Source organism: Chrysemys picta, chromosome 1 (assembly GCF_011386835.1).
Source record: "Chrysemys picta bellii isolate R12L10 chromosome 1, ASM1138683v2, whole genome shotgun sequence".
NCBI classification, from domain to species: Eukaryota; Metazoa; Chordata; order Testudines; family Emydidae; genus Chrysemys; species Chrysemys picta.
Window position 1 is genome coordinate 306,468,498 of NC_088791.1, and position 25,885 is coordinate 306,494,382.

The 25,885-nt window shown below is 47.0% G+C and overlaps 1 protein-coding gene across 9 annotated transcripts in view; it reads right to left on the reverse strand.

Moving 5' to 3' along the window:
* PDS5B (PDS5 cohesin associated factor B) overlaps positions 1-25,885 on the reverse strand; it is a 276,903-nt gene that overhangs the window by 52,278 nt on the left and 198,740 nt on the right. For all 9 annotated transcript variants that reach the window (XM_065594581.1, XM_008167674.4, XM_008167679.4 and 6 more), the window contains 5 exons: positions 25,406-25,566; positions 14,119-14,242; positions 13,182-13,340; positions 12,386-12,454; positions 9,806-9,942 (listed from right to left, as the gene is read on the reverse strand). In XM_065594581.1, coding sequence (XP_065450653.1) covers positions 9,806-9,942; positions 12,386-12,454; positions 13,182-13,340; positions 14,119-14,242; positions 25,406-25,566 — 650 coding nt within the window. The remainder of the gene's footprint in view (positions 1-9,805; positions 9,943-12,385; positions 12,455-13,181; positions 13,341-14,118; positions 14,243-25,405; positions 25,567-25,885) is intronic.

A 25,885-nucleotide genomic window follows, 5' to 3' on the forward strand; every position in this document is an offset into this window, starting at 1 on the left:
ATGGAATCTCTACCCATCTAGAGGTTTGCACAGTACCTCTACTAAACCTTGTGTTATTTGTTGTATGAAAGGGATTAGTTTCCAGATTCAGGACAGCATAATCACAACCTACTTAGGGTACACCTATACACTTGGGCACATTTTCCCCAAGGGAATTAATGTCCTTTGTGATTTCCTCAAAGAGTTTCACATGAGGAAATGGTTCCAGTTTGCCTTATCATAATGCCTATGTATTAGCGAATGCTAGCACAATATGAATCATGTCCTCGTGTATACTAGGGCTTACGAAATCTCAGTATAATGGCTAAAGCATTCCCTCTCCTATGAAGCCAGATAAAGGGATCTGGTGAGTCAAACCAACCATCTCTCAACGTTTTAGGAGTACCAATAATTGATTTACATGCTCCCCTAATCAGGCATTTGCTATTTTCCAAATATGGTTGGATTTTTGGTACACTGAGTAATACTATAATGACAAAGAGATCATAAGAGTATAAAACAGTTTCAATTTATCTCTGCAAATTGGTATTGACCCAATCTGTATAAACTTATAATCACTTTATTGCTAGCCTTCAGGGACTTTCAAAACCCTCTCTCTCATTTCTGGTAAATTAGCATTTCTTTTGGCCTTCTGTGCATCTAATTGTCAAAAAGAAATAGATCTCGAAGAGTCTCATGTCTCACACAGGCTCTGGCTTGGGCCTGGACTCTAGTGTTGACTGCTACAACAAGCATAGCTTTTTCCCCTGGCAACTTGTAGTAGAAAATAGATCTAATTAATGAGGGGATAAAATTATTGATATATGAAAGATGACAAAATATTGAACGCCTTAATCTTTCTCTCAAGTATTTATGGAGCAACAGCCACCAGATTATTTTAAATTCATCTTTATCATGAAAAATATATTTAAAAGTTGGGGTGATTAGGAAGGAAAAGATTGTAACTATACTTATTAATAACCAGAACATGACAGAATACTTGGCGATTTTGAACATACTCAAATTGTCTAGTCGTGTACCGTAAAGTTTTAAGGGGGTTAGCTAACAATTTTTTTGAAGTCATGTCGAACTGGAATAGTACTACAACAAAAAGGGCATGAAGAATGATCCTGGAATTTTCTAGTGCACAGTGGCTTCTAACTAAAATAGAACGGAAAAAAATTGAGAGAAAAAACAAGTATGATAATTGAGTCATACGCAATAAGTAGCATGGGTTTATAAAGAATAAAGTCTTGCCAGACAAGTTTGCTTTCTTTGTGGTAGAAATCTATTTGTTGGTGAAGAGAAAGGATAAGCTTAAGAACTCAATTTTACTCAACCATTTTACAGTATCACAAAATCTTATTTTGAAAATTAAGTCAGATTTTACATGTAAACTGGCTAAATGATTACAAAGTTCAAATTATTCATATTAAATATTATTTGTATTATAGCAGTGCACAGAATCCAGAATAAGATCAGGGCCCAACTCTGTTAGAGATTATACAAACACGTACGAGACAATCCCAGCCCTTAAGCGTTTACAATCTGAATTAAAACAAGCCACAAGTGGTTGTAATAAGCAAATGAATTAAGAATGTGGGGGGAAGGCCAGAGGAATGAGGCTAACAGCAATCACACATGGTGTATTGTATAGGAGGAGGCATTGTAAACAGAAATATGAGGATTTAAGAAAGGGGTTCTGATATAAGGCATATATTTGAAACTGCAGCAAAGTGAGACCAAATGGGTAGATAAATTGTTGGACCGGAGTACTCAGTCTTAATTTTGTGAAGTTCTGTTGTACATAATCTAAAGATGTGTCTGGAAAGCACTTGTAAAAATCAATGGCTTATAAACTTCAGTGTGAACTGACATTTTCTCTCATGCCACAGACTAATACTTAGGTATGTCAGAAAGAAATCCTCTTCTGAATGCACAGCATGTAAACGAAAGTTGTCTAACCCTCTAAATTTCTTCCAGGTCACATGGAGTGAAAGGATTCCTCTGAACAAATCAAATCCTTTGGCAATAGGGTATCAAGCTGGAGCCCAGAGGCAGCATTATGCCTGAATCTATAAAGCAATGGCAGCCATTGAAACGGTATATTTTTCTTTCATCCAACTCTTGGTTTTCCCCTGCTAGTTTCATTTTTCTGTAGGCCTTCATTCTAGATCCATGTGGATGGCATGGCCCTTCAATATTCTTATTTCCAAAATGCAGTTTTATGAGGGGTGACTTTTGGGACTTACTGCCAGTCAGTACTTCGGTGGGGCTGGAGATCTCTTCAAATAGATTCTTGCCCTAGTATCAGTGTTCTTGCCCTAATATCAGAATTTTAACAGCTATTTGCAGCAGCTGGTGTCCTGTGGTATTGCAATATCCTAGTGCTCTTTTCACAAATACTTAAGCAATACTGTATTTTTACATTTAATGCTTTATTTACATCAAATAAAAACAGTATTAAAACAGCGTGGTGTGGCAGCTTTAACTTAAATTGTTTTAGTTTAGCATATTTCAATTAAGTCTCAAGCTTTTCTAAAGAAATATTTAAATTTAAAGGGTATTATCAAGGTAAATAAGCCAAAAATATTTCATCTGTACATGTGCTAACATTGTATGCATAAAGGAGTATAGTTGCTATGTAGAAGATTTACCTAGAAGCTAAAAAATAAAGCATTGAAGCCAACTATCCAAAGAAAGCAACAGAGTCTCCTGTGGCACCTTTAAGACTAACAGATGTATTGGAGCATAAGCTTTCGTGGGTGAATACCCACTTCGTCAGATCACCCACGAAAGCTTATGCTCCAATACATCTGTTAGTCTTAAAGGTGCCACAGGACTCTCTGTTGCTTTTTACAGATCCAGACTAACATGGCTACCCCTCCGATACTATCCAAAGAAACTACCTCAGAGAAATATCTTAGCAGTTGCAATCTACCAAGTTTCTTCAGCCAACTGCCCCATGGTTTAAATGGGAGGTGGCTAGTGTCAAAGTGTTTTCCATGTGGTGCTCAGACTGGAACCCAGTTCATACCTACATATGACAAAGTCTGGACTTGGCAACTTTCAGAGGATGCTGCAAGGCCCATGTCCCCATACTGTCCGTAAAGAAGTGGGGCTGTATAGGTGTATAAATGAGAAGAGGGGGGTTAGAATCTTATTTATGGTGGATGGGAGATTCTCTTACCAAGATAGGGACATTCTTGAGGAGGGTGACTGAAGAGGAAACCGACCTCAGTCGCTGAGTATGTGCATATCCTGGATGGATATTGTGAACCTGATGGTGTTTGATACAGTTCAAGACCCATCTGGAGAGCTGTTGGGCTGATATATGACTGTGCCTTTAGACCTATTTGCAATGGAATGAACGAACTTAGGAGATTTCCTAAAAGCTTTTGTCCTGTCCAGGTAGAAAGCAAGAGCTCTCTTAACATCTAGCATGTGAAGTATGGCCTCTCTGTCATTGAGGTGAGGCTTAACATAAAATGTCAGGAGGTGAACTGGTTGGTTTATGTGAAAGGATGAGGTCACCTTGGACATGATCTTTGGGTGTGGCCTCAGAGTAACCTTGTTGTGAAAGAAGACTGTAAAAGGGGGGTGCACCCATAAGCACTGTTATCTCCCCTGTTCTCCTTGCCGAGGTGAGGGCAACTAGAAATGCGGTCTTCATTGATAGGTTTGTGAGCGAACAAGTGGCCATAGGTTCAAAGCGCAGTCCAATCAGGCTCTTTAAAATTAAGTTCAGGTCCCATGTTGGGATGGGATGTATGGGTTGGGGAAAGAGGTTCGCTATACCCTTCAGGAACCTCTTTGTTTGAAGTGTGAGAAAACTGAGTATCCCTGTTTGTTGATGGAAAGTCACTAGGGACGCCAGGTTTACTTTGAGTAAACTGAGAGAGAGCCCTGACTTATTGAGAGTCTGTATGTAGTCTAACACTGCAGGGAGATGCCAGGGTAATTTGGCTGGATTTATACCAAACTTGAAACCTGGTCCACTTTTCTAGGTAATTACGACAGGTAGCCGATTTCCTACTGTTTATTAAACACTTTTTGTACCTCCTAGAACAGGAGCTCTCTATGTGTTGGAACCACGAAGGAGCCAGGCTTTGAGCCAGAGTATCCATAGGTTCGGATGGAGAGTGCGTCCTTCATTCTGCAACAGAAGGTAAGGACTGAGTTCAAGAGGGATCGGTGGACAAGCCACCAGCTGCGACAAGTACGGATACCACATCTGTCTTGACAGGTGGGAGAAATCAGTATGTTGTTTGCTTTTTCTCTTTTCATTTTTAACAGGACCTTCAACAGCAGAGGGAACGGGTGAAGCCGTATAGAAAGCCCTCATCCCATGGAAGGAGAGCATCCCGAAACGAGTGCTGGCCAAGGCCTGTCCTGGAGCAGTAGTATGGGCATTTCTTGTTCAGGTAAGTGTCAAAAAAGTCTATCATCGGTGTCCCTCACTGACAGAATGTGCTATGAAATACTGCTGGGCTCATTTCCCGCTCGTGGTCATGTGAAAACTTGCACCTGAAACAGCCTGCTGTTGTGTTCTGTGTTCCCGGTAGACAGACCACTGATATTACAAAATTGTGGGAAATGCACCAGTTCTACAGCTTTAGTGCTTTTTTGCAGAGGACGGATGATCTGGCATCCCACTGGACGATTTATGCAGTACATGCACGCAATGTTGTCTGTCATGACTTTCATATATGTACCTCTGATAGGTGAGAAAGCAAGCACAAGCATTCCTGACTGCTCTGAGTTCAAGAAGGTTGATGTGGAGAGTCGCCTCTGTGGGTGACCATTTGCTGTAAGTCATGAGGTTGTTGAGATGGGCATCCTCTGAGGGATATGTCCATAGTGAGAAGTGTCGGGGGGAAGGGAGAACTGTGTGAACGGGAGCCCTGTGCAAACGTCTGCTGGGTCTTTCCACCAATTCAGGGAGTGCTTAACCCTAGAAGGCATCAAGTGTGGTTTGTGTAAACAGTTTTTGTTTGGCTTGAAAACCGAGGTGAACCACGTCTACAGGCACCTCATGTGAAGTCTGGCATGAGATATTATGAACACGCCAGCTGTCATGTGCCCCAGAAGCTGGAGGCAATGTATGGTCAATGTTTGAGAGCTGGTTTGCACTGTCTTTAAAAACAAGGACAGGCTGTGAAATCTGTGCTGTGAAAGGAGCGCCTTTGCTTACAGTGAGTAGAGATCAGCCCCTACAAATTCCAAGCATTGTATTTAAGTTAGGGTCGATTTTTGGACATTGATTTGTAGACCCAGTTTCATAAATATGTCCATAGTTCCATGGGTGGCCTGTAGAGCTTCTTCGAAGGAGCGGGCCCTGAGGAGACAGTTATCTAAGTATGGGTAGATGATGATCCCAAGTATGTAGGTGGGACAGCATTACAGAGAGGACCTTGGAGAATACTCTGGGAGCCAATGAGAGGCCAAAAGGGAATACTCTGACCAGGTAATGGTCCTGACCCAGAGTAAATCAGAGGAATCATCTGTGGAACAGCAGGACTGATATGTGGAAATACGTGCCCTGGAGAGTGAGGGCTGAGAACCAATCTCCCATTCCAAAGATGGAACAGGGATGCTACTTATGCGATCACATTGAATTTTTGAGCCTTGATGTATTTGTTCAATGCTCTGAGGTCCAGTATGGGGGTCTCACCTCCCTTTTTCCTGGGGATCAGAAAATATTGAGAGTAAAACTCTTTGCCCCAGAGATGCAGTGGGATGGGTTCTATGACACCTATCTCCTGTTGTAATAGTCTCTTTTGAGAAGGGTCCCTGAAGAGGGACAGGGAAGGAAAGTCGGGGGAAAGGAGGGAGGTGAAGTGGACCGAATACCTCTGGGAGATAATTCTGAAACCCATCTGCCGGATGTTGTGTGTTCCCCAGTTATGAGAGAACAAAGTAATGCAGCATTCAAAGGGATGCAAGGGGTTGGAAAGCGGCAGCTGTTGTTGAAGGGAGTGGTCTCTCGGTGCCTCGACCAAGGCATCAAAACTGATGTTTTGAGGTGGAAGATTATGATGCTGAGGATTGAGGGCCTGATGGTTTGCACCTCTGAAACTTGGAGCTTTTTCTCTGTGGTTTGTAATAGTGTTGTTGTGGGAACTGAGGTGTACGCAGTTTGTGAGACGACTGATTAAGTGGAGGTATTCGACAGTTATCTGAACCTCCTTCAGAAAACTTGAACGATGAAACCACAAAAGCTCGTCACATCTCAACTATCGTTGATTCAGCTGATACAGCAGTCCATTCCATCTCAAATGCTGTCTGAAGCACTGTTTTAGCCACCAACTATCCCTCGTTGATAATGGCTCAGAATTGTTCCCATTGTGACTCCACTAGATGATCAATAAAGGCATTGAATTTGGCATAGTTCATATTGTTGTATTTTGCTGTTAGGGCTTGGTAGTTTGCAATTCTGAATTGCAAAGTAGCAGAAGAGTAGGCCTTCCTCCCAAATAAGTCAAGGCACTTTCAATCCCAATCATAGGGTGTGGATTTGGAATGATGTTAGCAGCCACAGAAATTCACTGCATCAACAACAATGGAATTAGGCAGAGGGTGGGAGAAAAGAAATTCCGTATCCCGGGGGAGGGGAACATAGTACTTTTTATCAGTCTGTCGGTGTGGCCAATGCTGACATTTGCCATATGAGTTTAACTGGATCCAAAAGGGCCTTGTTGATAGGGAGGGCTATCCTCAAGGAGGAGGATGTATGTAAAATATCTTGCAGCTTATGATGAGTGCATTGCCTCCTCTAGAAGTATTTGTATGGTATTTGCCACCCTCTTTGTAAGATCTTGGAAGAGCTTAAAATTGTCTGCCATAGATGATGAAGAGGGCATAATCATCTCTTCTGGAGGGGAGGAAGAGACGTAAGAATATGGTATAACATCTTCCACTAGTCCCACTTCCTGCTCCTCCAGGATTTCCTCAGGAGGTTCTGAGGCTCTAGATGCAGTGGTTGTGGGAGAATGCCTCAGAGTCTTTCAGTGTGAGACACCAGACACCCAAGAAGGAATGATGCCTATAGGCCAACCATGGATCCCATTTGGCCGCCACTGGGGCAGTGGGAAAGGCATGGGAGGCTGAGCCCATGGCTGGTTATGGTAGCAAGAAGGAGCACAGTAGAGTGATGAAAGAGAACCTCCTCCTGGTCACTGTCCAAATCTCCACTGAAAAGTGGTGGAGCTCACATGGAAATTGGAGGTGCACAGCTTGGTGCCAGTGGTGAGCCCTAAGCCCGAGATTTGCTCAGTGCCAGGGCCCTGGTACCAAACAGAGGAGACTCTGGTGCCTCAGGTATCATAAGATCCTTAGAAAATCTAAACTCCTGTGGTGCCGCAGTAATATCTACCGGTAGCGGTTGCTGGTGTTGAGTCGATGGTGCCAAAGGGATTGGAGACCTTGGCCGCAGCAAGCGGTCTGATGATGGCTGTCTCGCAGTTGCCTGTGCCGGGGGCTTCTGTACCGGAGCCATCTGCCCAGAGGTGGTACAGTCTATGCCCCTGTCCCTGACCGGCAGTAACGCTGCTTTGGTGCCTGTGCCCATAGGGTTCTCAGGCTTACCAAGGGTGTCTATTGCACCCTATGCCACCCAATCTATGAGTACTGTGTTTACACGCCTTTGATACCAAGGAGACTGAATGTGCTGGGTGGCAGCTGGGCTCCCAGTGGGGAGCTGAGAGCCCGGGTTGCAGCCTGGCTCACTCAGCAGCTCAGTGCTGAGAGCTCACATTGCCCCATTAAGTTGATGCAAGCACTCCTAGTGAAGACACAGACAGAAGGAGGGTAGTGGGGACATGGAAAACCACAGAAATTACTGCAGTGGCTGTTTGTCGACTTAAGTCTACTTAAATTTGTAGTGTAGACATGCCCTAAGAAAAGAATAAAAGCACTAAAAACCAGCTCACACCACATTTCTAAAGAAATAAAGTATCTGTAAATGGACTGCTAATCACTCCATCTTTAGCCGGGGCGGTTGAAAAGGAACTGAGCGTGATTCTCCCTTCAAGGCAGAGCACGAGGATATGAGCATGCATGTGCGGGCCGAATGGACACTGGTACAAAGATTTCCGATCAGAAGCACAGGAACGCACATACGTCTATGGTGGAACTCCCATAGGGACACTACTTGAAGAATTATTACTATTTAATTCCTTCGCAGACCGACTTCTATATATGGGTCATATGACGGTATTTTAAATTTAAGAGTGTTATGATTATTTACAAGTTATACTGAAATGGAATTTTCAGCTTGAGTGCAGTGACTAAAGTTAATGCACAACTGCAAAATGCTCTATTTTGCAATTCCCTACCCTCTGCACTGGTCTGGTGTTTGATTTGCATAATAATTGTAAAGTCATTTAACTATATACCAAACATGCAAATCTCTTTATTTTGACTACTGTAATCCCTCTCTGCTCTCCATTTGTTTCTGTAAACAGAATTTTCAACGTTTGCCAAGAACAATGATGGTGAACTCGGCTCCTCACTTGTGCTTGAAGAAAGATTAAAAAGTTTACACAAAAATAAACATTAGCAGTCAAAGCAAATGGGCTAACAGCCAGATGAAACAAATTGTTAAAAAGCTAATCTTCTTTACTTATGTCCCTCCTCCCCTTCATCCTTATCTCCCTTCCTAAAAGCAGTGTGCCTTCAACTATGTATAAAGTGCACCACAAGGTAAGATTTTTTTTAATTTTTTTTGTTTAAAGTCAGTTTAGAAGGAGAAAAAGGAGAAATTGTGCAATTTTTCCTTCCAGTATGAAAAGTAGTTCAGAGTGAAAGGATAAGAGAAAAAGTAGAGGAAAAAGCACAACAACTCTTTACTATGATTTTGGATTATATTTATAGTAGCAAAATAAATTTGAAGTTCCCTGGACTTCTTATCTGGGAATTCAAGCCTAGAGTACCATTACCTCATAAAAAGGTAAATTTTATATATAAAGTACACCTCTACAACGCGACCCGATATAACACGGATTTGCATACAACGCGGTAAAGCAGCGTTCTAGGGGGCGGGGCTGCGCGCTCTGGTGGGTCAGCATGTCTGGCTCCGACGCGCTGCTCTGAGCAGCGTGTTAAGGGCGGGAGGCAGGTGGGCAAGCAGGGTGAGGAGGCAAATGGGGAGGTAAGCAGCAGGCAGGAGTGGGGTGAGGAGGTAGGCGGGCGGAAAGACAGCAAGCAGGAGAGCGGCGGCCAGGCCGACGCGGGGAGGCATGGCGGACAGACGGTGAGGAGACTAGTGGGGAGGCGAGCAGCGGGCAGGTAGGTGGGGTGAGGAGGCGAGCGGTGGCTGGGAGTGCTGGGCAGACGGTGAGGAGACTAGCGGGGAGGCTGATTTTTCCTGGGCCCCGCACCCCTCTAGGGACAGCTCCGACACATTGCTCTGAGCGGCGTATTAAGGGTGCCAGGCTGGGGCCGAGGGATTGGTTAAGGGGCAGAAGGTCTCAGGGGGCAGTCAGGGGACAAGGAGCGGGGGGGCTGGATGGGTCCAGGGTTCTGAGGGGTCAGTCAGGGGGTGGGAAACAGGTGGAGGTCGGATAGGGGGCGGGGCCAGGCTGTTTGGGGAGGCACAGCCTTCCCTACCCGATATAACGCGGTTTCACCTATAACACGGTAAGATTTTTTTGGCTCCCGAGGACCGTGTTTTATCGGGGTAGAGGTATATAACATATCCATACATCCCAAATGCCTTTAAATTCTTCTTCTCCATACAGTGCGCATTGCCCCTTCTAAGTTACTGAAACTGTTGAGCAATTATACTGTCCAAATAGATGGTTTCACTTAATTGCCGATGGTATACCTAATTTTTCCCTGTTCTGTCAAGTCTCCATCACTGTGCAATATTGTTGTTAGCAATCTCAGAGTAGAAGTTCCTGATTTACTGTGGTTATTCTTCATTCCTAGCAACCATCGAACCATCATCTTAATGGCCTGGATCTGAAAGAAATGTTCACAAGTAGTATGTTAATTACGCCCTGCAAACAAAATTTTGAAATAATCTCTGTAGTAGTCTGATCACTTAGCAATATAATCTTCTCAAATGCTTTATTAGACAGAGAACATATTCCTCATAAGCATGTGAAACATGCATTCATCATCATTGCAACATGCATAGTTTCTAAATTTTCTGAAATGTAAATAAACCTTACTAGTTTTTATGAAATAAAGCAATTTTTCATTGAAAGGTACAATAAAAAAATTATACAACATTTACTACTGTAAGTTAACATCTGCTACAGAATGTGGCTAATCAAGCCTTTCATCATAAACATTCACATCCGCTGTCCTGTGACACCACATAATATTTAATTTGAATTACATGATAAATGTATTACTATTAAATGCTGGAACTCACAAGACAGCCAATATAAATAATCCAATCACCATTTATTTTGTTTTTATGCCTATGAAGAGCAAAATTATCTTATTTGTGCATAGAGATCTAAGATGTTGAACAGATTCCCCCACTGTTGTCCCTCTTGCTGCTCTCCTATGACTTTACTATAATTTTCCCTTTTCCTCCCTCACAACATATTTAGCCCTTTGTTAAGATCACCTTTTTTAATACCTACCTGTGGGATTTTGTCACCTGCCCCCTTTGAACCTAGTTTAAAGCCCTCATCCCTAGGTTGGTGAGTCAGTGTGTGAAGATATTCTTCCCCTTCTTGGTCAGATGGACCCCATCTCTTCCCAGCAGTCCTCCTGTTCAGAACAGCATCCCATGGTCAAGGAAGCCAAAGCCCTTCTGTAGACAAGATCTGTGCAGTCACGCATTTATCTCCAGGATGCACGTGTCCCTGCCTTGGCCCTTACCCTCAACTGGGAGGATGGACTAGACTGCCACCTTTGCTCCAAACTCCTTCACTCTCACTCCCAGAGCCCTGTAGTCACTGCTGATCTGCTCAGGGTCATACATGGCAATATAATCAGCACCCATGTGGGTGAACAGCATGGAGAAGTGATCAGAGGGACAGATGAACCTCAGCATCCTCTCTGTAACATCTTCAATTAGGGCTCTAGGCAGACAGTACACCTCCTGGGATATCATGCCACTGTCTGAGATGGCAAGCAGCCAGCCTCCTCCCCACAGAGCAGCCAGCTCTCCTCCTTCCTCTGGTGTTTCTGTAGTCACCTGTAGTTCGCTAGCATACTCCATCTTGGATGTCTCCATGTGCATCCTGTCAATGAAGTCCTTATGTTCTTGATATGTCTGCAGATGAGACACCTCTTCCTTCAGCTCTCTTACATGCTTTCTAAGGGGCTACACCAATGGTTCTCAAACTTTTGTACTGGTGACCCCTTTCACACAGCAAGCCTCTGAGTGCGACCCCCCCCTTATAAATTAAAAAAATGGTTTTTATATATTTAACACCATTATAAATGCTGGATGCAAAGCAGGGTTTGAGATGGAAGCTGACAGCTCACAACCCCCCACGTAATAACCTCACGACCCCCTTAGGAGTCCCAACCTCCAGTTTGAGAACCCCTGGGCTACACCAGCAGATACCTCTCACTGAAATAAATTTAAATAAAGGGAGTGGAGTCTCTTGTCCTCACTACTATTGTGAGGTTTTGGGTAAAATACAGATAGGTGGGCTGTTTGGTTCAAGTGAAATTGGAAAGAACCTTGGGAATAAGCCTGGGATGTAATCACAGGTAAATTGTCTCCGTGAGAGATCATATAAGGTGGGGGAACTATGAAGTCCCCAAGCTCACCCACTCTCCTGGCCAATGTACTAACAGCTGGGAAGGCTACCTTCACGGTTAAGTGTAAGAGGTAGCAGAAGCCCAGGACTTGAATGAGCCAGGGCGTTAATGAAGTAGCTACCTCCTTAACATGATAAACCCCAGCTGCTAAGTGACTCCCAGTACAGGAAATAGGGCAGACAGCCTGGAGAGCAGAACTCCAGAGAAGTATCAAGTCAGGAGAATAGGATGGGAACAAGAACCAGAAGGGAGACAGGTGAGCTAGGGAAGCCAGTCTGAATCACAGGCCTGCCTCAAGAAGGATGCATGTGGGGCACCCGAACCAAGGTATAAAGTGTGAAACACCAAGGGATGTTTTGTGGAGCAAGACTGGAACCTGGATACCGGTGGGCTGGGGAAGCCCGCTTGGATCATGGCAGAGCCCCAGGAATGAGACCTGTGGAATCCCAAGAGGAAGGAGTTGCGAGTCCAAGCCTATTCTGACAAAATCCTTATTTTATTTAAACCAGACATTTTTAGTTTTAGAAAAATCACGGGACTGATAAATCTGAAGGAAACATACAGAAAAGAATGACAATTATTAATTGCAGCTTTAGAAATACTAGGCATCTTTAGGTATACAGACATTATGACAGTAAATATACACCAAGAAAAAGTTTTAAGAGCTACTTACTTTGACAAGCGTTTCTGGAGAAACTTCCTCATCTGGAACCCAAAGTTTAGTTGTCTTTTTCCCAGGAAGCTAAATCAAATTTTACATCTTGTTACATTTAGTTTATTATTCTATTATTAATAGGATACGATACTATTAGTAAAGCCTACTATCATCTTATTTGCTTCTGTTTGCTTTTAAAGACAAACAGCAGCATTCATTGGTTAACTATTTTGTAATGCTAGTACATGTATTCACTATTGAAACAGCCAGTTTAATCATACTGAAAGATTTTTTTTTTTTACTTATTTCATTTTTCTATTTCCCAAAAGAAAGGAATTGCTTTAAAGTATAAGCCAAACTGAAAGTTAAATTCTTGTGTTTACAGACCTACTAATTATTTCAAAATTGGAATAAAGCCTTGTTAAAATGTCAAGTTGTTGGCCCAAGCACAGTAGAGGAAATCCTGACCCAGCTTGAAATCAACCACAAAAATCCCATTGACTAAAATGGAACTAGGATTTCACCAAGTGGGTTTAATATTTTTAAGAATTAGACAGTCACTTGCTATGATCCATGAAAGGAAAAATGATTCTACACTATCGGGGAGGGGAGAAAAAGCCCTCTTAGCCCTTTTTACTGCATAAATTTCCAGTCAAGTTAAAAAAATACATGCCAAAACACCAAAATATCTCAAGATGTATACAGACATGTTACTAACTTTTATAACTATCCTAATTTTCTATTTCCTGAATATCTTACCAAAGAAAAAAGTCAATTTATCAAAAAAGGCACAAATAGTTAAAAAAGTACTTACCCTATCATTCATTAGCAAATCTTTAACAATAAAGGTGGCTACCAAGGATTTCAAAGGGGCAGCAAATTGGTCTGGGGCCAGCATGGCTATATGACCAATAGAAACCAATGGTGTAATGAGATGTTCAAGGTTGCTTGGATCAAGGCTCTTATGCAGTGGCTAAAAGATAAATATAGGCAACAAATTCAGATCATATCAATCTAATCAGTTTAGCTATACTAGAATAGTACTTATTATTGAACACTAAATTCCAGTCAATGGAAAGTTTCACCTGCTACTGAAACAATGTGTTTTCTCTCTCCCTCCCTCCCTCATTCACACACAACTTCGCCCCCCCCCCCCCAAGCCTTGCAGGAATTATGAATTCATTAGATTAACGGATATATTTTTCTGTGTTAAATTGATGTCAAAATTACTATTTCAATAGTGGAATAAGCGTTTCTTCTTTGAAAAGTGATTTAAGATCCTTCGAGATGAAAGGTACTAGAAATGTTAATTATAAAGGATGCTGAAAGCATAAATTTCCATCAGTCCCATTTAATCCCATTTACCCTGAGCTTCCAATGCGAATGATATACACTGTTCCCTTTCCAAATACAAACTGAACCATCAAGGACTGCTTGCTGGAGCCAGTAATCACTACAAGGTAAGCACAGACCCTCTACCAGAATCTATTCAACAAGCAAGATTGGAGCCCTTTAATATGACCTCCACTGCACCAACAAGAACTATTTATTTGAGATTGAAGGGAGAAAGGAAAAAAGTTCGTTTCCTAGTTTTATGACTTGGGTACTGGGGAAGGACTGATAGTGGTAACTAATCTTGAAACAAGTTATTCTAACACTCATTTTAACAAAATAATAAAAATACAGAGGCATAAATATGAATATGCAATATGAAGATTAAAAGAAAAATAATTAAAACCTTTTCTTCTTACCTCAAATATCTGTGCAAACTGTGTTTCTTTGCTGGAAAATATTGCATGGATGCAGTGAATGGCATACTTGGCCTGACGAGGGGGGCCTTTTTTAGCTTTGTGATGCAAGACTGGGAGCAAAGCACTAAAAATAAAAAGTGAATACCTTTTAAAAATTGTAAGTTTGCTACTTTACATGCTTTCACAATACAGCTATACAAAAGAACTTATTTGTACAAATGACTGGGGGACTCCTCGGGAAATTCAGTTTTTTCCGTCCTTCATCTGGTTCTACAAATGTTACATATGAAAGAACATCTTTCCAGCATTACAAAAGTGATTAACTTAGGAAACAGGCTGTGGTAACTGAAGTACAGTAATATGGATTTAGTTTTCAGACATGCACACTACGTATCCATAGCCAGAGAATTTGAAAGTAGTAATGTCCATTGGTCTGCACACGCACCCTTGGCCCACCTCACGGTTTTCTGAGGTGATAAAAGAGATGGGCGGACCAACCGGCTCTCCACTTCCTTCTCTACCACAAATCCAACAGATCCAAAGCAAAGGGGAAGGAGAGTGGGAAGTGGAATACAAATAAGCTCTATACATCTCAAAGAACCTCCAGTCACAGCCAAGTAACTTCCTCTTCTTTTTCGAGTGATGGTCCCTATTGTATACCACTGAGGGTGATTAACAAGTAGTACCTCAGTCGGAGGAGGGTGCAAGGATGAAGATGGAATGGTTAAGTGAAAGACAGGTGTGCTGAAGGAAGAATCTGCCACTGCATCCTGCACCAAGGTGTAATGCGTAGCAAAGTTGTGTACTGAACTCCACAAGGCTGCTCTACATATGTCCCCAAGAGGGATGCCATTGAGGGAGGCCATGGTTGAAGCCTGGGCTCTCATGGAATGGACCCACACCCAGGAGTGTGGAGGAAGTCCTGATAACTGATAGAGTATAATGCCCCCTGAAATCCACTTGGAGATCCCCTGTGTGGAGATTGCCACAATAGCTGAAAGAGTTACAGGTCAGGCACACAGTTTAGGAGATTTCATGATCGGTCTTGTCCTCTGCAGGAAGAAGGCCAAGGCTCAACAGACAGAGGGAGTGGAGATGTAGTTCCTCTACTGAAGTGTGAGGGTTCAGAAAGAAAGCTGGTAAGAAAGTGAATGAGTTGATTAAGATGAAATTGAGAGATGACCTTTGGAAGAAATTTAGCGCAGGGAGATTTTATCTTTATGGAAAGTGACAAAAGGAGGCGCTGTCATCAAGGTCCCAAGTTCACCGACCCTTCTCGCCGAAATGATAGCAACAAGGGGACTTTCATGAAAAGGAGGGATATAGAGCTTGCTGCCAGCAGTCTGAAGGGCAGTTTCATTAATGTGGATAGAACTAGGTTGAGATCCCACTGGGGAGTGATGGGTTGAATGGCAGGAAGGTTCCACAGGGTGTGTAAAGAGTGCCCTTCCACCAGGGGGAAGGCGTCAATTGCTGCTAGGTGAACATTGAGAGAGTTGAAGGCGAGACCCGATGCCTTCAATGACAGGAGGAAGTCCAGAAGGAAAGGAATCCTCACCTTTTCTGGGGAATGCCCCTTCCGTTGGGCTCAGGAGTTGAAGCATTTTCACTTGGCCTGGTAGGAATGCCTAGTGGACTCTTTCCTGCTGCTGGAAAGGATGTTTTGCACATCTGATGAACACTCCCGTTCTAGAAATGATGCCTATAAAAAATGATGCCCATGCTTTGAGGTGAGGTGTTTGTAGACTGGGATGTCTGATCCTGCCATTGTGCCGCATCAGTAGATCAGGGAAAGAGGGGATGGGAATTAAGCGATGGGAGGACATACAGAGGAGAGTGGGAAACCAGAACTGTCTGGGCCAGCAGGGGCGATCAGGATGACTGTTGCTGTGAGTTGTCTGATCCTGTGGAGTACTCGTAGCAGGAGTGGAAGAGGAGGGAAGGCGTAGTTGATCTGACCAGTGAAGTATGAAAGCATCATCCCGAGAGTCAGGACCAAGATCCCCCTGAAGCAGTATGTGCTCCATTTGTTGTTGATGGGGGAAGCAAAGCTGATCAGAGTCCCCCATTGGTTGAAGATGTTGTGCACTACAGTGTAGTGTAGTTCCCACTTGTGCTCAATCACAAACCATCTGCCGAGCAAGTCTGCAATCACATTCTGAGTCCCCAGGAGATAGGCTGCACATAACAGGATCTGGTGGGCGATGCACAAACTTCAGAGGTTGACTGCCTCTATACACAGAGCAGCGACTTCGCGCCTTGTTTGCAGATGTAGAAACGGTGGTGCTGTTCAACATGATAAGAACATGATGGGAACGATGAACAGGAGAAATGCCTGGCATGCCCTCCTTACAGCCCAGAGTTCCAGAATGTTGATGTGTATCCTAGATTCCCAAGTATCAGCGGGTAGCCGTGTTAGTCTGTATCCACAAAAACAACAAGGAGTCCGGTGGCACCTTAAAGACTAACAGATTTATTTGGGCATAAGCTTTCGTGCATGCAGATGCATGGCCATGCATCTGAAGAAGTGAGGTTTTTTACCCACGAAAGCTTATGCCCAAATAAATCTGTTAAGACTTTAAGGTGCCACTGGACTCCTTGTTGTTCTTCTAGATTCCCAAGGAATCCACATTCCCTATGTCATGTGATATCGCACATGCGCTCCCATCCTACGAGGGACGTGCCGGTGATGATTGTCCTGTCCAGGGAGGAAGGAAGAAAGGGAACCCCTATGCAAATCTGCCATGGGTCCATCCACCAGTGGAGGGAAAAGAGTATTGGGGGTGGGGGAGACTGTCAGCATGATGCGTGGGTGAGTAAACTCTTTGGAGATGCATCTGGATACAGCAAAGGTGGAGGCCAGCAAAGATGGTAACATATGTGCAGGAGGTCAAGTGGCCGAGAAGAAATAGGCAAGTCCTGGCCATGACAGAAGGACTGTTGACTATGCGGGCTATGAGTTCTTGCAGAGTCTGAAACCTGTTCCTTGGTAGGTATGCTCATGCTGTGACAATCTAGGGACTGTGTGGGGTCCAAAGTTGATTTTTCAATGTTGATGCTGACTCCAAGGCAGGAAAGGAGTCCGAGCAACATGGAGGTTGAAAGTTGAGCTTTGCATCTGGACCTCACCACCTAGGAGCCAATCACCAAGATAGGAAAATACAAGGACCCCATAATACCTGATGTAGGCTACCACGATGGAGAAAAACTTGGTGAAGTCCATGGCAACAGCGGTAAGTCCAAACGGAAGGACGCTGTACTGAAAATGGTGCAAGCCAACAGTGACACTCAGGAACGATCTGTGGACGGATGAATGTCAATGTGAAAATAAGCATCCTACATATCAAGAGCCATAAACCACATGCCTTCTTCTAATGTACATGTGGCCAGCATATGGCATCGTTGATTGGCAAAGCAACTCTAACTGGCACTGATGAGTGAAGTAGGTCCCACAGCTTATGCTGAGTGTCTTGGATCTCCTCAGAGGACTGTGCAGCTCTTCTGCCACTTTACATAGGAGATCCTGGAATTGGAGACAGTTATCATGGGGTGGGGGAAATGCCAAAGCCACTGCTGCATCAGATGAGGATGATGGGATTCTCTTCTGTTCCAGCAGTACCATCGGAACTGGACTGAACGGCTCTTCTTCCATCATCTGTTCAGAGCAGCTACTCTAAGGCACCCGAGATGGGGAGATGGGCGAAGTTTCCCTCATGGGTTTCAACTGTGGGTATTGGGGCCAGGATGATAGATAGGACAGTTAGCTGTTCTGTAACTGGCGTTCTTCGAGATGTGTTGCTCAGGTGTATTCCACAGTAGGTGTGCGTGCTCACCACATGCACCGGTGCCGGAAGTTTTTCCCTTAGCAGTACCCGTAGTGGGGGAGCCCCGCTGTGACCCCTGGAGTGGCGCCTCTATATTGCGCTATAAAGGGGGCTGCGCGTTCCCCCCACCCTCAGTTCCTTCTTGCCAGACAACTCCGACAGAGCGGAAGGAGGGCGGGATGTGGAATACAACTGAGCAACGCATCTCGAAGAACGCCAGTTACGGAACAGGTAACTGTCCTTTCTTCTTCGAGTGATTGCTCATGTGTATTCCACAGTAGGTGACTCCAAACTATACCTGATAGAGGTGGGTAGGAGTTTAAGGGTTACCCGGGCGGAGTACCGCCCTACCAAACCTGGTGTCATCCTGCGTTTGGGGGACGATCACATAGTGTGATGAAAAGGTGTGGACAGAGGACCATGTAGCAGCCCTGCAGATGTCCTGTATAGGGACATGAGCCACGTAGGCCGCTGATGAGGCCTGAGCTCTTGTCGAATGAGCCTTCACTATAGGAGGCAGGGGAACCCCTGCCAGGTTGTAACATGTGCGTATGCACAAGGTGATCCAGCGGTAAATCCGCTGGGTGGAAACCAGTCGCCCCCTCATGCACTTGGCCGACGCAATAAAAAGCTGAGGGGATTTCCGGAATGGCCTGGTTCGGTCTAGGTAAAAAGCGAGCGCTCTACGCACATCTAACATGTGCAGGCGTCGTTCCTCATTGGAGGAATAGGGCTTAGGACAGAAGACTGGGAGGAAAATGTCCTGATCCATGTGAAAAGCCGAGACTACCTTAGGCAGAAAAGCTGGGTGCGGGCAGAGCTGGACCGTATCCCTATGGAAGACCATATACGGGAGTTCAGAGGTCAGGGCCCTAAGCTCCGAGACCCGGCAGGCTGAGGTGATCGCCACCAGGAACACCACTTTCCACGATAAGTGGGACCAAGAACACGTGGCCAAGGGCTTGAAGGGGGGCCCTGTGAGGCAGGACAGCACTAGGTTCAGGTCCCAGATCGGGACTGGGGGTCTAGCGTAAGGGAATGCCCGATCCAGCCCTTTTAGGAACTGGGACGTCATGTGGTGTGAAAACACCGAGTGACCCTGCACCGGGAGGTGGAAAGCCGAAATGGCCGCCAGGTGTAACCTGACCGAGGAGGGGGCCAGCTCTTGGGTCCTAAGGGACAGGAGATAATCGAGGATGACTGGATACATGCGGAGAAGGGGGAGGAACCCCTCTCCCTCGCCCACATGGAGAACCGATAGCATTTGGCCCGGTCGGTTCGTCGTGTGGACGGTTTTGGTTCTCAAGCAGAACCTGTCTAATCCTCAAAACACCTTCCCTCCTCCTCCTCCTCATTTAACCACGGAGCAGCCATGCTGTCAAATGGAGCACAGCCAGGTTGGGGTGGAGGAGACTACCTCCCTCCTGGGAGAGGAGGACCGGTGGAAGCGGCAGCCTGCGCGGGGGGCCCACTAAAAGTTGCAGGAGAGTCCCGTATCAATGTTGACGGGCCCAATCCGGGGCTATCAGGATAATCCGCGCCCCGTCTGCCTTTACCTTCTGTAGGACTTTGCCTATCGGGGGAAGGGCAAAAAGACGTAGAACAGGTGGCCCGACCATGGAATTAGGAATGCGTCCGATATCGCCCCTTCGCCCTCTCCCTCCCTGGAGCAGAATCGTGGGCAGAGGCGATTCTGTACCGTGGCGAACAGATCTACCTGGGGAGTGCCCCACTCTAGGAAGAGTCGCCTGACCACCTCCTTGTGTGGAGACCACTTGTGTTGCTGGGAGAAAACCCTGCTTAGGCGATCCGCAAGCGTATTGAGCTTGCCGGGCAGGTGGAAGGCCCTCAAAAGGATGTTGTGGGCTATACAGGACTCCCACAGGTGCTGGGCTTCCTGGCACAAGGCCCCGGAACGCGTGCTCCCTTGCCTGTTGATATAATACACCGCGGTTGTATTGTCCGTGGGACTCAGACCACCTTCCCCCTTAAGTGGCGGCTGAAAGCCACGCACGCCTGACAATTTCAAGGACAACCATCTGCCCTGGGTTTTGAATCTCTCCCCACATGGGCTCCCCATCCCAGGTCCAAGGCGTCTGACACCAGATCGAGTGAGGGAGGGGGTTCCCGAAAGGGGATACCCTGAAGCATGTTGCTCAGGAGGTACCACCACATTGCAGGTCGGCCACTGCATTGGGTGGCAATGTGACGACCTTGTCCAGGCCGTCCCTGGCTGGGAGGCCAGCCAGAGCTGGAGGGGCCTCATTCTGAGTCTGGCGTGTCGCACCACCGAGCTGCATGCTGCCATATGGCCTAGGATCTGAAGGCACGCGACCAAGGCGATGAGACCTTTGAGCGTCTCGAACCTGTCCCAGGGGAAGGAGGCCGTGGCCACCATCAAGTCTAACAGCGCCCCTATAAAAAGTGTATGCGCTGAACAGGGACTAACGTGAACATTTCCTCATTTACCACTAGGCCTAGACTCGTGCAGGTATCTAACAGGAATTCCATCTGTGCCTGCACTAGGGACCGAGACTTGCCCGTGAGCAGCCAGGCGTCCAGGTAGTGGAAGATCTGCAGCCGTTTCTCCTGAGGTGGACTGTCACCACCACCATGCATTTGGTAAAGACCCTGGGGACCATGGAGAGGCCAAAGGGAAGGACCGTAAACTGGTAGTGGTCTTTCCACACCAGGAAGCGGAGGAAGCGCCTGTGACTCTCGAAAATGTGGATATGGAAGTATGCATCTTGGAGGTCCAGGGCTGCAAACTAATCTCCTGGGACTAGGGATGGAACAATAGAAGTCAGGAACACCATACGGAATTTGCAGCGGACCAGAAACTGGTTGAGATCCCACAGGTCGAGGATGGGCCGGAGCCTGCCTTTCACCTTTGGGATCAGGATATACTGGGAGTAAAATGCTTTGCCCTGGAATTCCCGAGGTACCCTCTCCACCGCGCCCAGGGCGAGGAGGCACGTCACCTCCTGATCTAAAAGGAGGACGTGCTCCGGGTCCCCGGGGACATCCCGGGACGGAGGACGGTGTGGTGGGGGCGAATGGAACTACAGCCTGTACCTCTCTGAGATGGTACTGAGGACCCACCGGTCCGACATTATACGGGACCAGTGCACTCTGAAGGCAGATAAACGGTTGCCAAAAACCAACTTTATTAACTGGGGGGCTTCCCTGGCAACAGTCCTGGTGGCCCCCTGCAAAGAGTCAAAAACACCTCTTCCCCTGCCTCTTGCCCTTCCCCTGCCTCTGGTCCCTAGGCCTCTTAGGCAGGGGCTCATATCTGCCCCTTATAGGGGGAGCCAAGGGCTGCGGCCTGGGTTTGTCCTTGGCTGGCGGGACATACAGGCTGAGATCTGCAGGGTGGTGCAGGAGTCTTTCATCCCGTGCAGACGCATGTCCGTTTGGTCCGCAAATAATGCCTTGCCGTCGAAGGGCAGGTCTTGCATGAGGGACTAGGATTCCACGGACATCCCTGACAGCGAAAGCCACGACGCTCATCGCATGGAGATAAGAGGCCATCGAACGAGCTGCTGTCGGCCGCATCTGACGCCGCCTGGAGAGCCACCTTCGCTGCTGCCTCACCCTCGTCGACTAGGGCCCTGAATTCCTTCCTGTCTTTTTCTTGGAGGGAAAGCTCAAATTTCAGCAGAGACCCCCACAAGTTAAAATCATACCTGCTCAGGAGTGCTTGATGGCTTGCCATCCTGAGCTGGAAACTCACAGAAGAATAAACTTTTCCCCCAAAAGTGTCTAGTCTCCTGGCATCTTTGTCCTTCACGGTGGTTAACGGTCTCCACGACCAGTGAGTTCAGGGAAGGGTGAGTATACAGGTACTCATGCCCCTTCGTTGGCACAAAGTATTTCCACTCTGCCTTCTTAGAAATGGGTGGCAGAGAGGCAGGGGTTTGCCAGAGCCCGACAGAAATGTTGGCTACCACTTGGTGAAGCAGTAGGGCCACACGGCCTGCTGCCAAGGAGGACAGGACATTAAACAAATTAAACAAATTGTCCGACGGCTCCTCCATCTCCTCAGCCTGGAGCTGGACATTGGCGGATACGTGTCGGAGAAGCTCTTCATGAGCCTTAAAATCCTCCTGAGAAGGAGGGGGCGGCGCCGCTATGGACTCGTCCGATGCCGACGAGACGACCAGTACCGCCCCTAGGGCATCGGGTGGTACCGGCGGGTCCAGGTCCAGGTGTGGTGCCGGTGGTTCGGTACCTGAGGACTGCTCTCGGTGCCGAGACGGGGATGTGGAGTGGGCTTGAGATGCCCCAGCCACGGAATGGGGCCTCGCCAGTGCGGGCGCTTGGGGCCACGGTGCCCACTAGCACCACTGTCCTTGCCATGGCGCCCCTTGCCATTGAGCTATCTGAGGCCCTACCAGGGCTACACGCTCTTGAGGGACGATGCGGCCAGGGAAAGGACAGCTGGGAGCCGAGGCCGAAGTAACCGAGGAGCACACGGTGCCGTATGAGCGGCTGGACCGCTCCTGTCCATGGCAGATCCGACTCCGGGATTTGGACCTCGACTTTACACATTGGAGGTGCTATCTCTAGAATCCCTTCGGCAACCGTGGCTAAGACGCCTCGGTGCAAGTGACGGTCGGGATGCACTCCGAGTATGGTGCGCACCGTGGTATGAGCGGCGGTGCCGATGGCATCGAGACCTATCATCACTCCAACTGGAAGAGGAGCATCAACGCTTTCTGTCCCGGCGCCTGCGACCCCTCTGGGCCGAGGAAGACTCCGGAGACTCGCTCTCAGGCAACCCTGTCAACAGGGTGGAGATCTGGCGCGGTCTACGGGGAGGCCCCGCAGATTGAGCAGGGACCTCAACCTCCGATCTGGCCGGGGAGGGCTGGTGAGCACTGAGCGGCGGCTTCCCTTGGGACAAGGGGCCCGACTCGGGCAGCACGCCCGGCACCGGCAGGACGAGGATATCGCGTGCTGCCTGAGCTGCCTCCAGTGTCGACTGAATTCTCACCGCTGCAGAGGCACACGCGGACGAGACCAGACTACTCTGCTCAACACGACTCGGAGGTCTGGGTCCCGAGGGGGATCGAGGGCTACCCAACTCGGGTCCAGCCTCACCCCTGTCCTTGTCTCGGCGCCGCTGGGTCTTGCCTTGCTTCTTGGCAGGGGAGCGGTGCCAACTGGTGGATGGGGCTTCGCTCCGCACCGTGGACGCGGTGCCAGGCGCCGAGTCGGCGTGCAAGTGTCGGGGCCAATGCTAACTCCACAAGCAGGGCCCGGAGTTGGATCTCACGTTCGCACTTAGTCCGGGGCTTGAATGACTTGCAGATTTTGCAGCGCTCACTTATGTGAGCCTCGCCCAGACAGCGAAGACACTCAGAGTGTCGATCACTTCTGGGCATGGAATTGCGACAGGAGTCGCACGACTTGAAGCCTGGGACTCAGGGCATGCCCCGAGCCAAGCCACTAACTGAAGAAACTACTAACGGTCGAAGATTGTACTACTAATGATAGATGCTACAACAATGCTAGAGCACAAAGTTCTGACTACCTTCACTGATGGCAAGAAGAAACTGAGGGTGGGGGGAGCGCGTAGCCCCCTTTATAGCGCGATATAGAGGCGCCACTCCAGGGGTCGCAGCGGGCTCCCCCACTACGGATACTGCTAAAGGAAAAACTTCTGGCACCGATTCACGTGGCAAGCACACACACCTACTGTGGAATACATCTGAGCAATCACTCGAAAAAGAACCAGAGGATGCTGTGGTAGGCACCATAGCATGGGGAACCAGTGGCTCCGTGGCAGCTGCTGTGGAGGATATTACCATGGGGTAGGTCTCAGCTGATATTCGTAGTGGTAGGAGGGAATGGACGGTCCCTGCCCCATATCGGACTCCTCTGAAGACAAAGAATTTGGAGACCGGTTCCATCGGCGGTACCGCTGGAAGGGTATACACTGCCAGAGTGGTGAGTAAGTGGGGCCTCAGCTGTGGCATGTCCTGAGCAGGAGATACTCTCCCTCGAAGAATATGGCCCCAGAAGACCGAGACCTCAGTTCTCCAAGGGCAAACACTTCCTGGGGTTCTGGCGCTTTTCCCGGAGAGTTAAGAGTATTCTTTCCATCCCCTGAACCAGTACAGAAGTGGTGGTCTTCCCCGGAGCAGGCAGCTCTTGAACACTGAAGGACCCCGATATTGACGGCGTATGTGGTTCGGTACCCTTACACCTATGGATCCGTCAGTTTGTGCTTGTGCACTTCAGAGCATGCTCCCTCCCCAAGACTGGAACTTGTGGAAGGAGCATCACCTTTCTTAGATGTGGAAGAAGACTTACTGCCATGCTTATGTGCATACTTCTTTACCCCCCGAGTAGGCCCCGACATGGGGTCCGTGGTGTACTGCCGGTGCCAGACTTGGATTCCATAGCTGGAGGTGCACTCTTGGCTGTCTCAGGCCAATGTACGGGGGGCGGGGGGGGGGGGGGCGGCAGTTTGCCGAGCCTGGGTCTGAATGAGGTCTTGTGGCAACTTCCATGAGGTGCTTCTGAAGGCAGATCCCCCAGCCTTCTCAGGTACAGCTTGGGAAGGACTGGCAGATACTGCATCGGGATCCAATGTGGGCTTCTCCCAAGCAGTAAAAGCGTTAAACGTTCCTCGCTGACAGAGAAAGAATGAGGCAGGAGGCGCAGATTTTAAAGCCTAGGGGTCACTCGCAGGCATACACCTGCTGCAGTCAGAGTAGGGCTTGAACCCTGGAGACCGGGGCATGCCCTGCCTGGGGCAAAGTCCCCCTGAGACCCTAACTACTAACTAACTTAATTACTTAATATCTACTTAACAACTACTTAAGTCTAGTAAAGCGAACTATATACAATGGCCTTAAATCACAAAGTTCAGAATGATAGACAACCACTAGCTCTTGCTAAGCGACTGAGCACCATGGGCGATCAGAAGGAACTGTGAGGGAATAGGGCTGGTAGCACCTGACATACTGTGGCATGAGCACGGCACTCCAGAGGGCGCAACAGCCGGCCCTACGGGTACTGCTAAGGCTAAAATCTCTAACTGTCATGCACGTGGACGCATGCACACCTAGAATGCAATTGACATGAGCAAGCACTCAAAGAAGAACAAGTGAACATTACTGCTTCCAAATTATCCAATTCCAGACACATGGTGTGCATGCATAAACACTCAGTGGAATACAACAGGGATCATCACTCAAAGAAACATTGCTTTTCACATATTACTTGTACTTCTACCTTTCATCAGTTAATGCATTTAAGGTTATTTAAACCGCACTGCTATTCTTATTAAAAGCCTAAGTGCCCCAAACTTTTCTTTGGAGTAACATTTTCCTTCAAAAAAAAGAATGAAGGATGTTTAATATAGCACTTCATATGAATAAAATGTAACATTTCTAGACTTCCATTTAATAAAGAACTGTACTCAAATAGAACAGTATAATCTAACTCACGATCTGATGTGAGGAAAGTCCTCTTCAATTTTACTTCCTGTGTTTTTGAAAATTTGTAATGCAGCTTCTGCCACCTTTTCATCATCCATTTTCAGGCAAGCCAGAAGGGATTCAAAAGTTTCAGCTGAATGAAATGAGATAGGGTGTGTAAATGACAGGACCTGCAAAAAGAAAGTGACAAGTCACGTGTTAACTTAAAAAAACAAACAAACACCCACACAATTGTTTAAATGATCAAATGTTATCTACCATATTTTGAACCCTTAGAATACACTGCAGTTTTTGGAAAAGCAATCCTATCTCTCCCCTCTCTGTTGAAGACCTTATTTCGCTCCACTTCTGCTCACCCATCTCCCTCCGCCTATGGTCTTAATAATGTTTATTTGCTTTCCCCATCCTCGGCCTCCTTTCACAATCCTTTGATTGTTTTTTTCCTTTGTCCAACAGTGAGGTCTCTGAAAACATTTATCCCTAAAACCC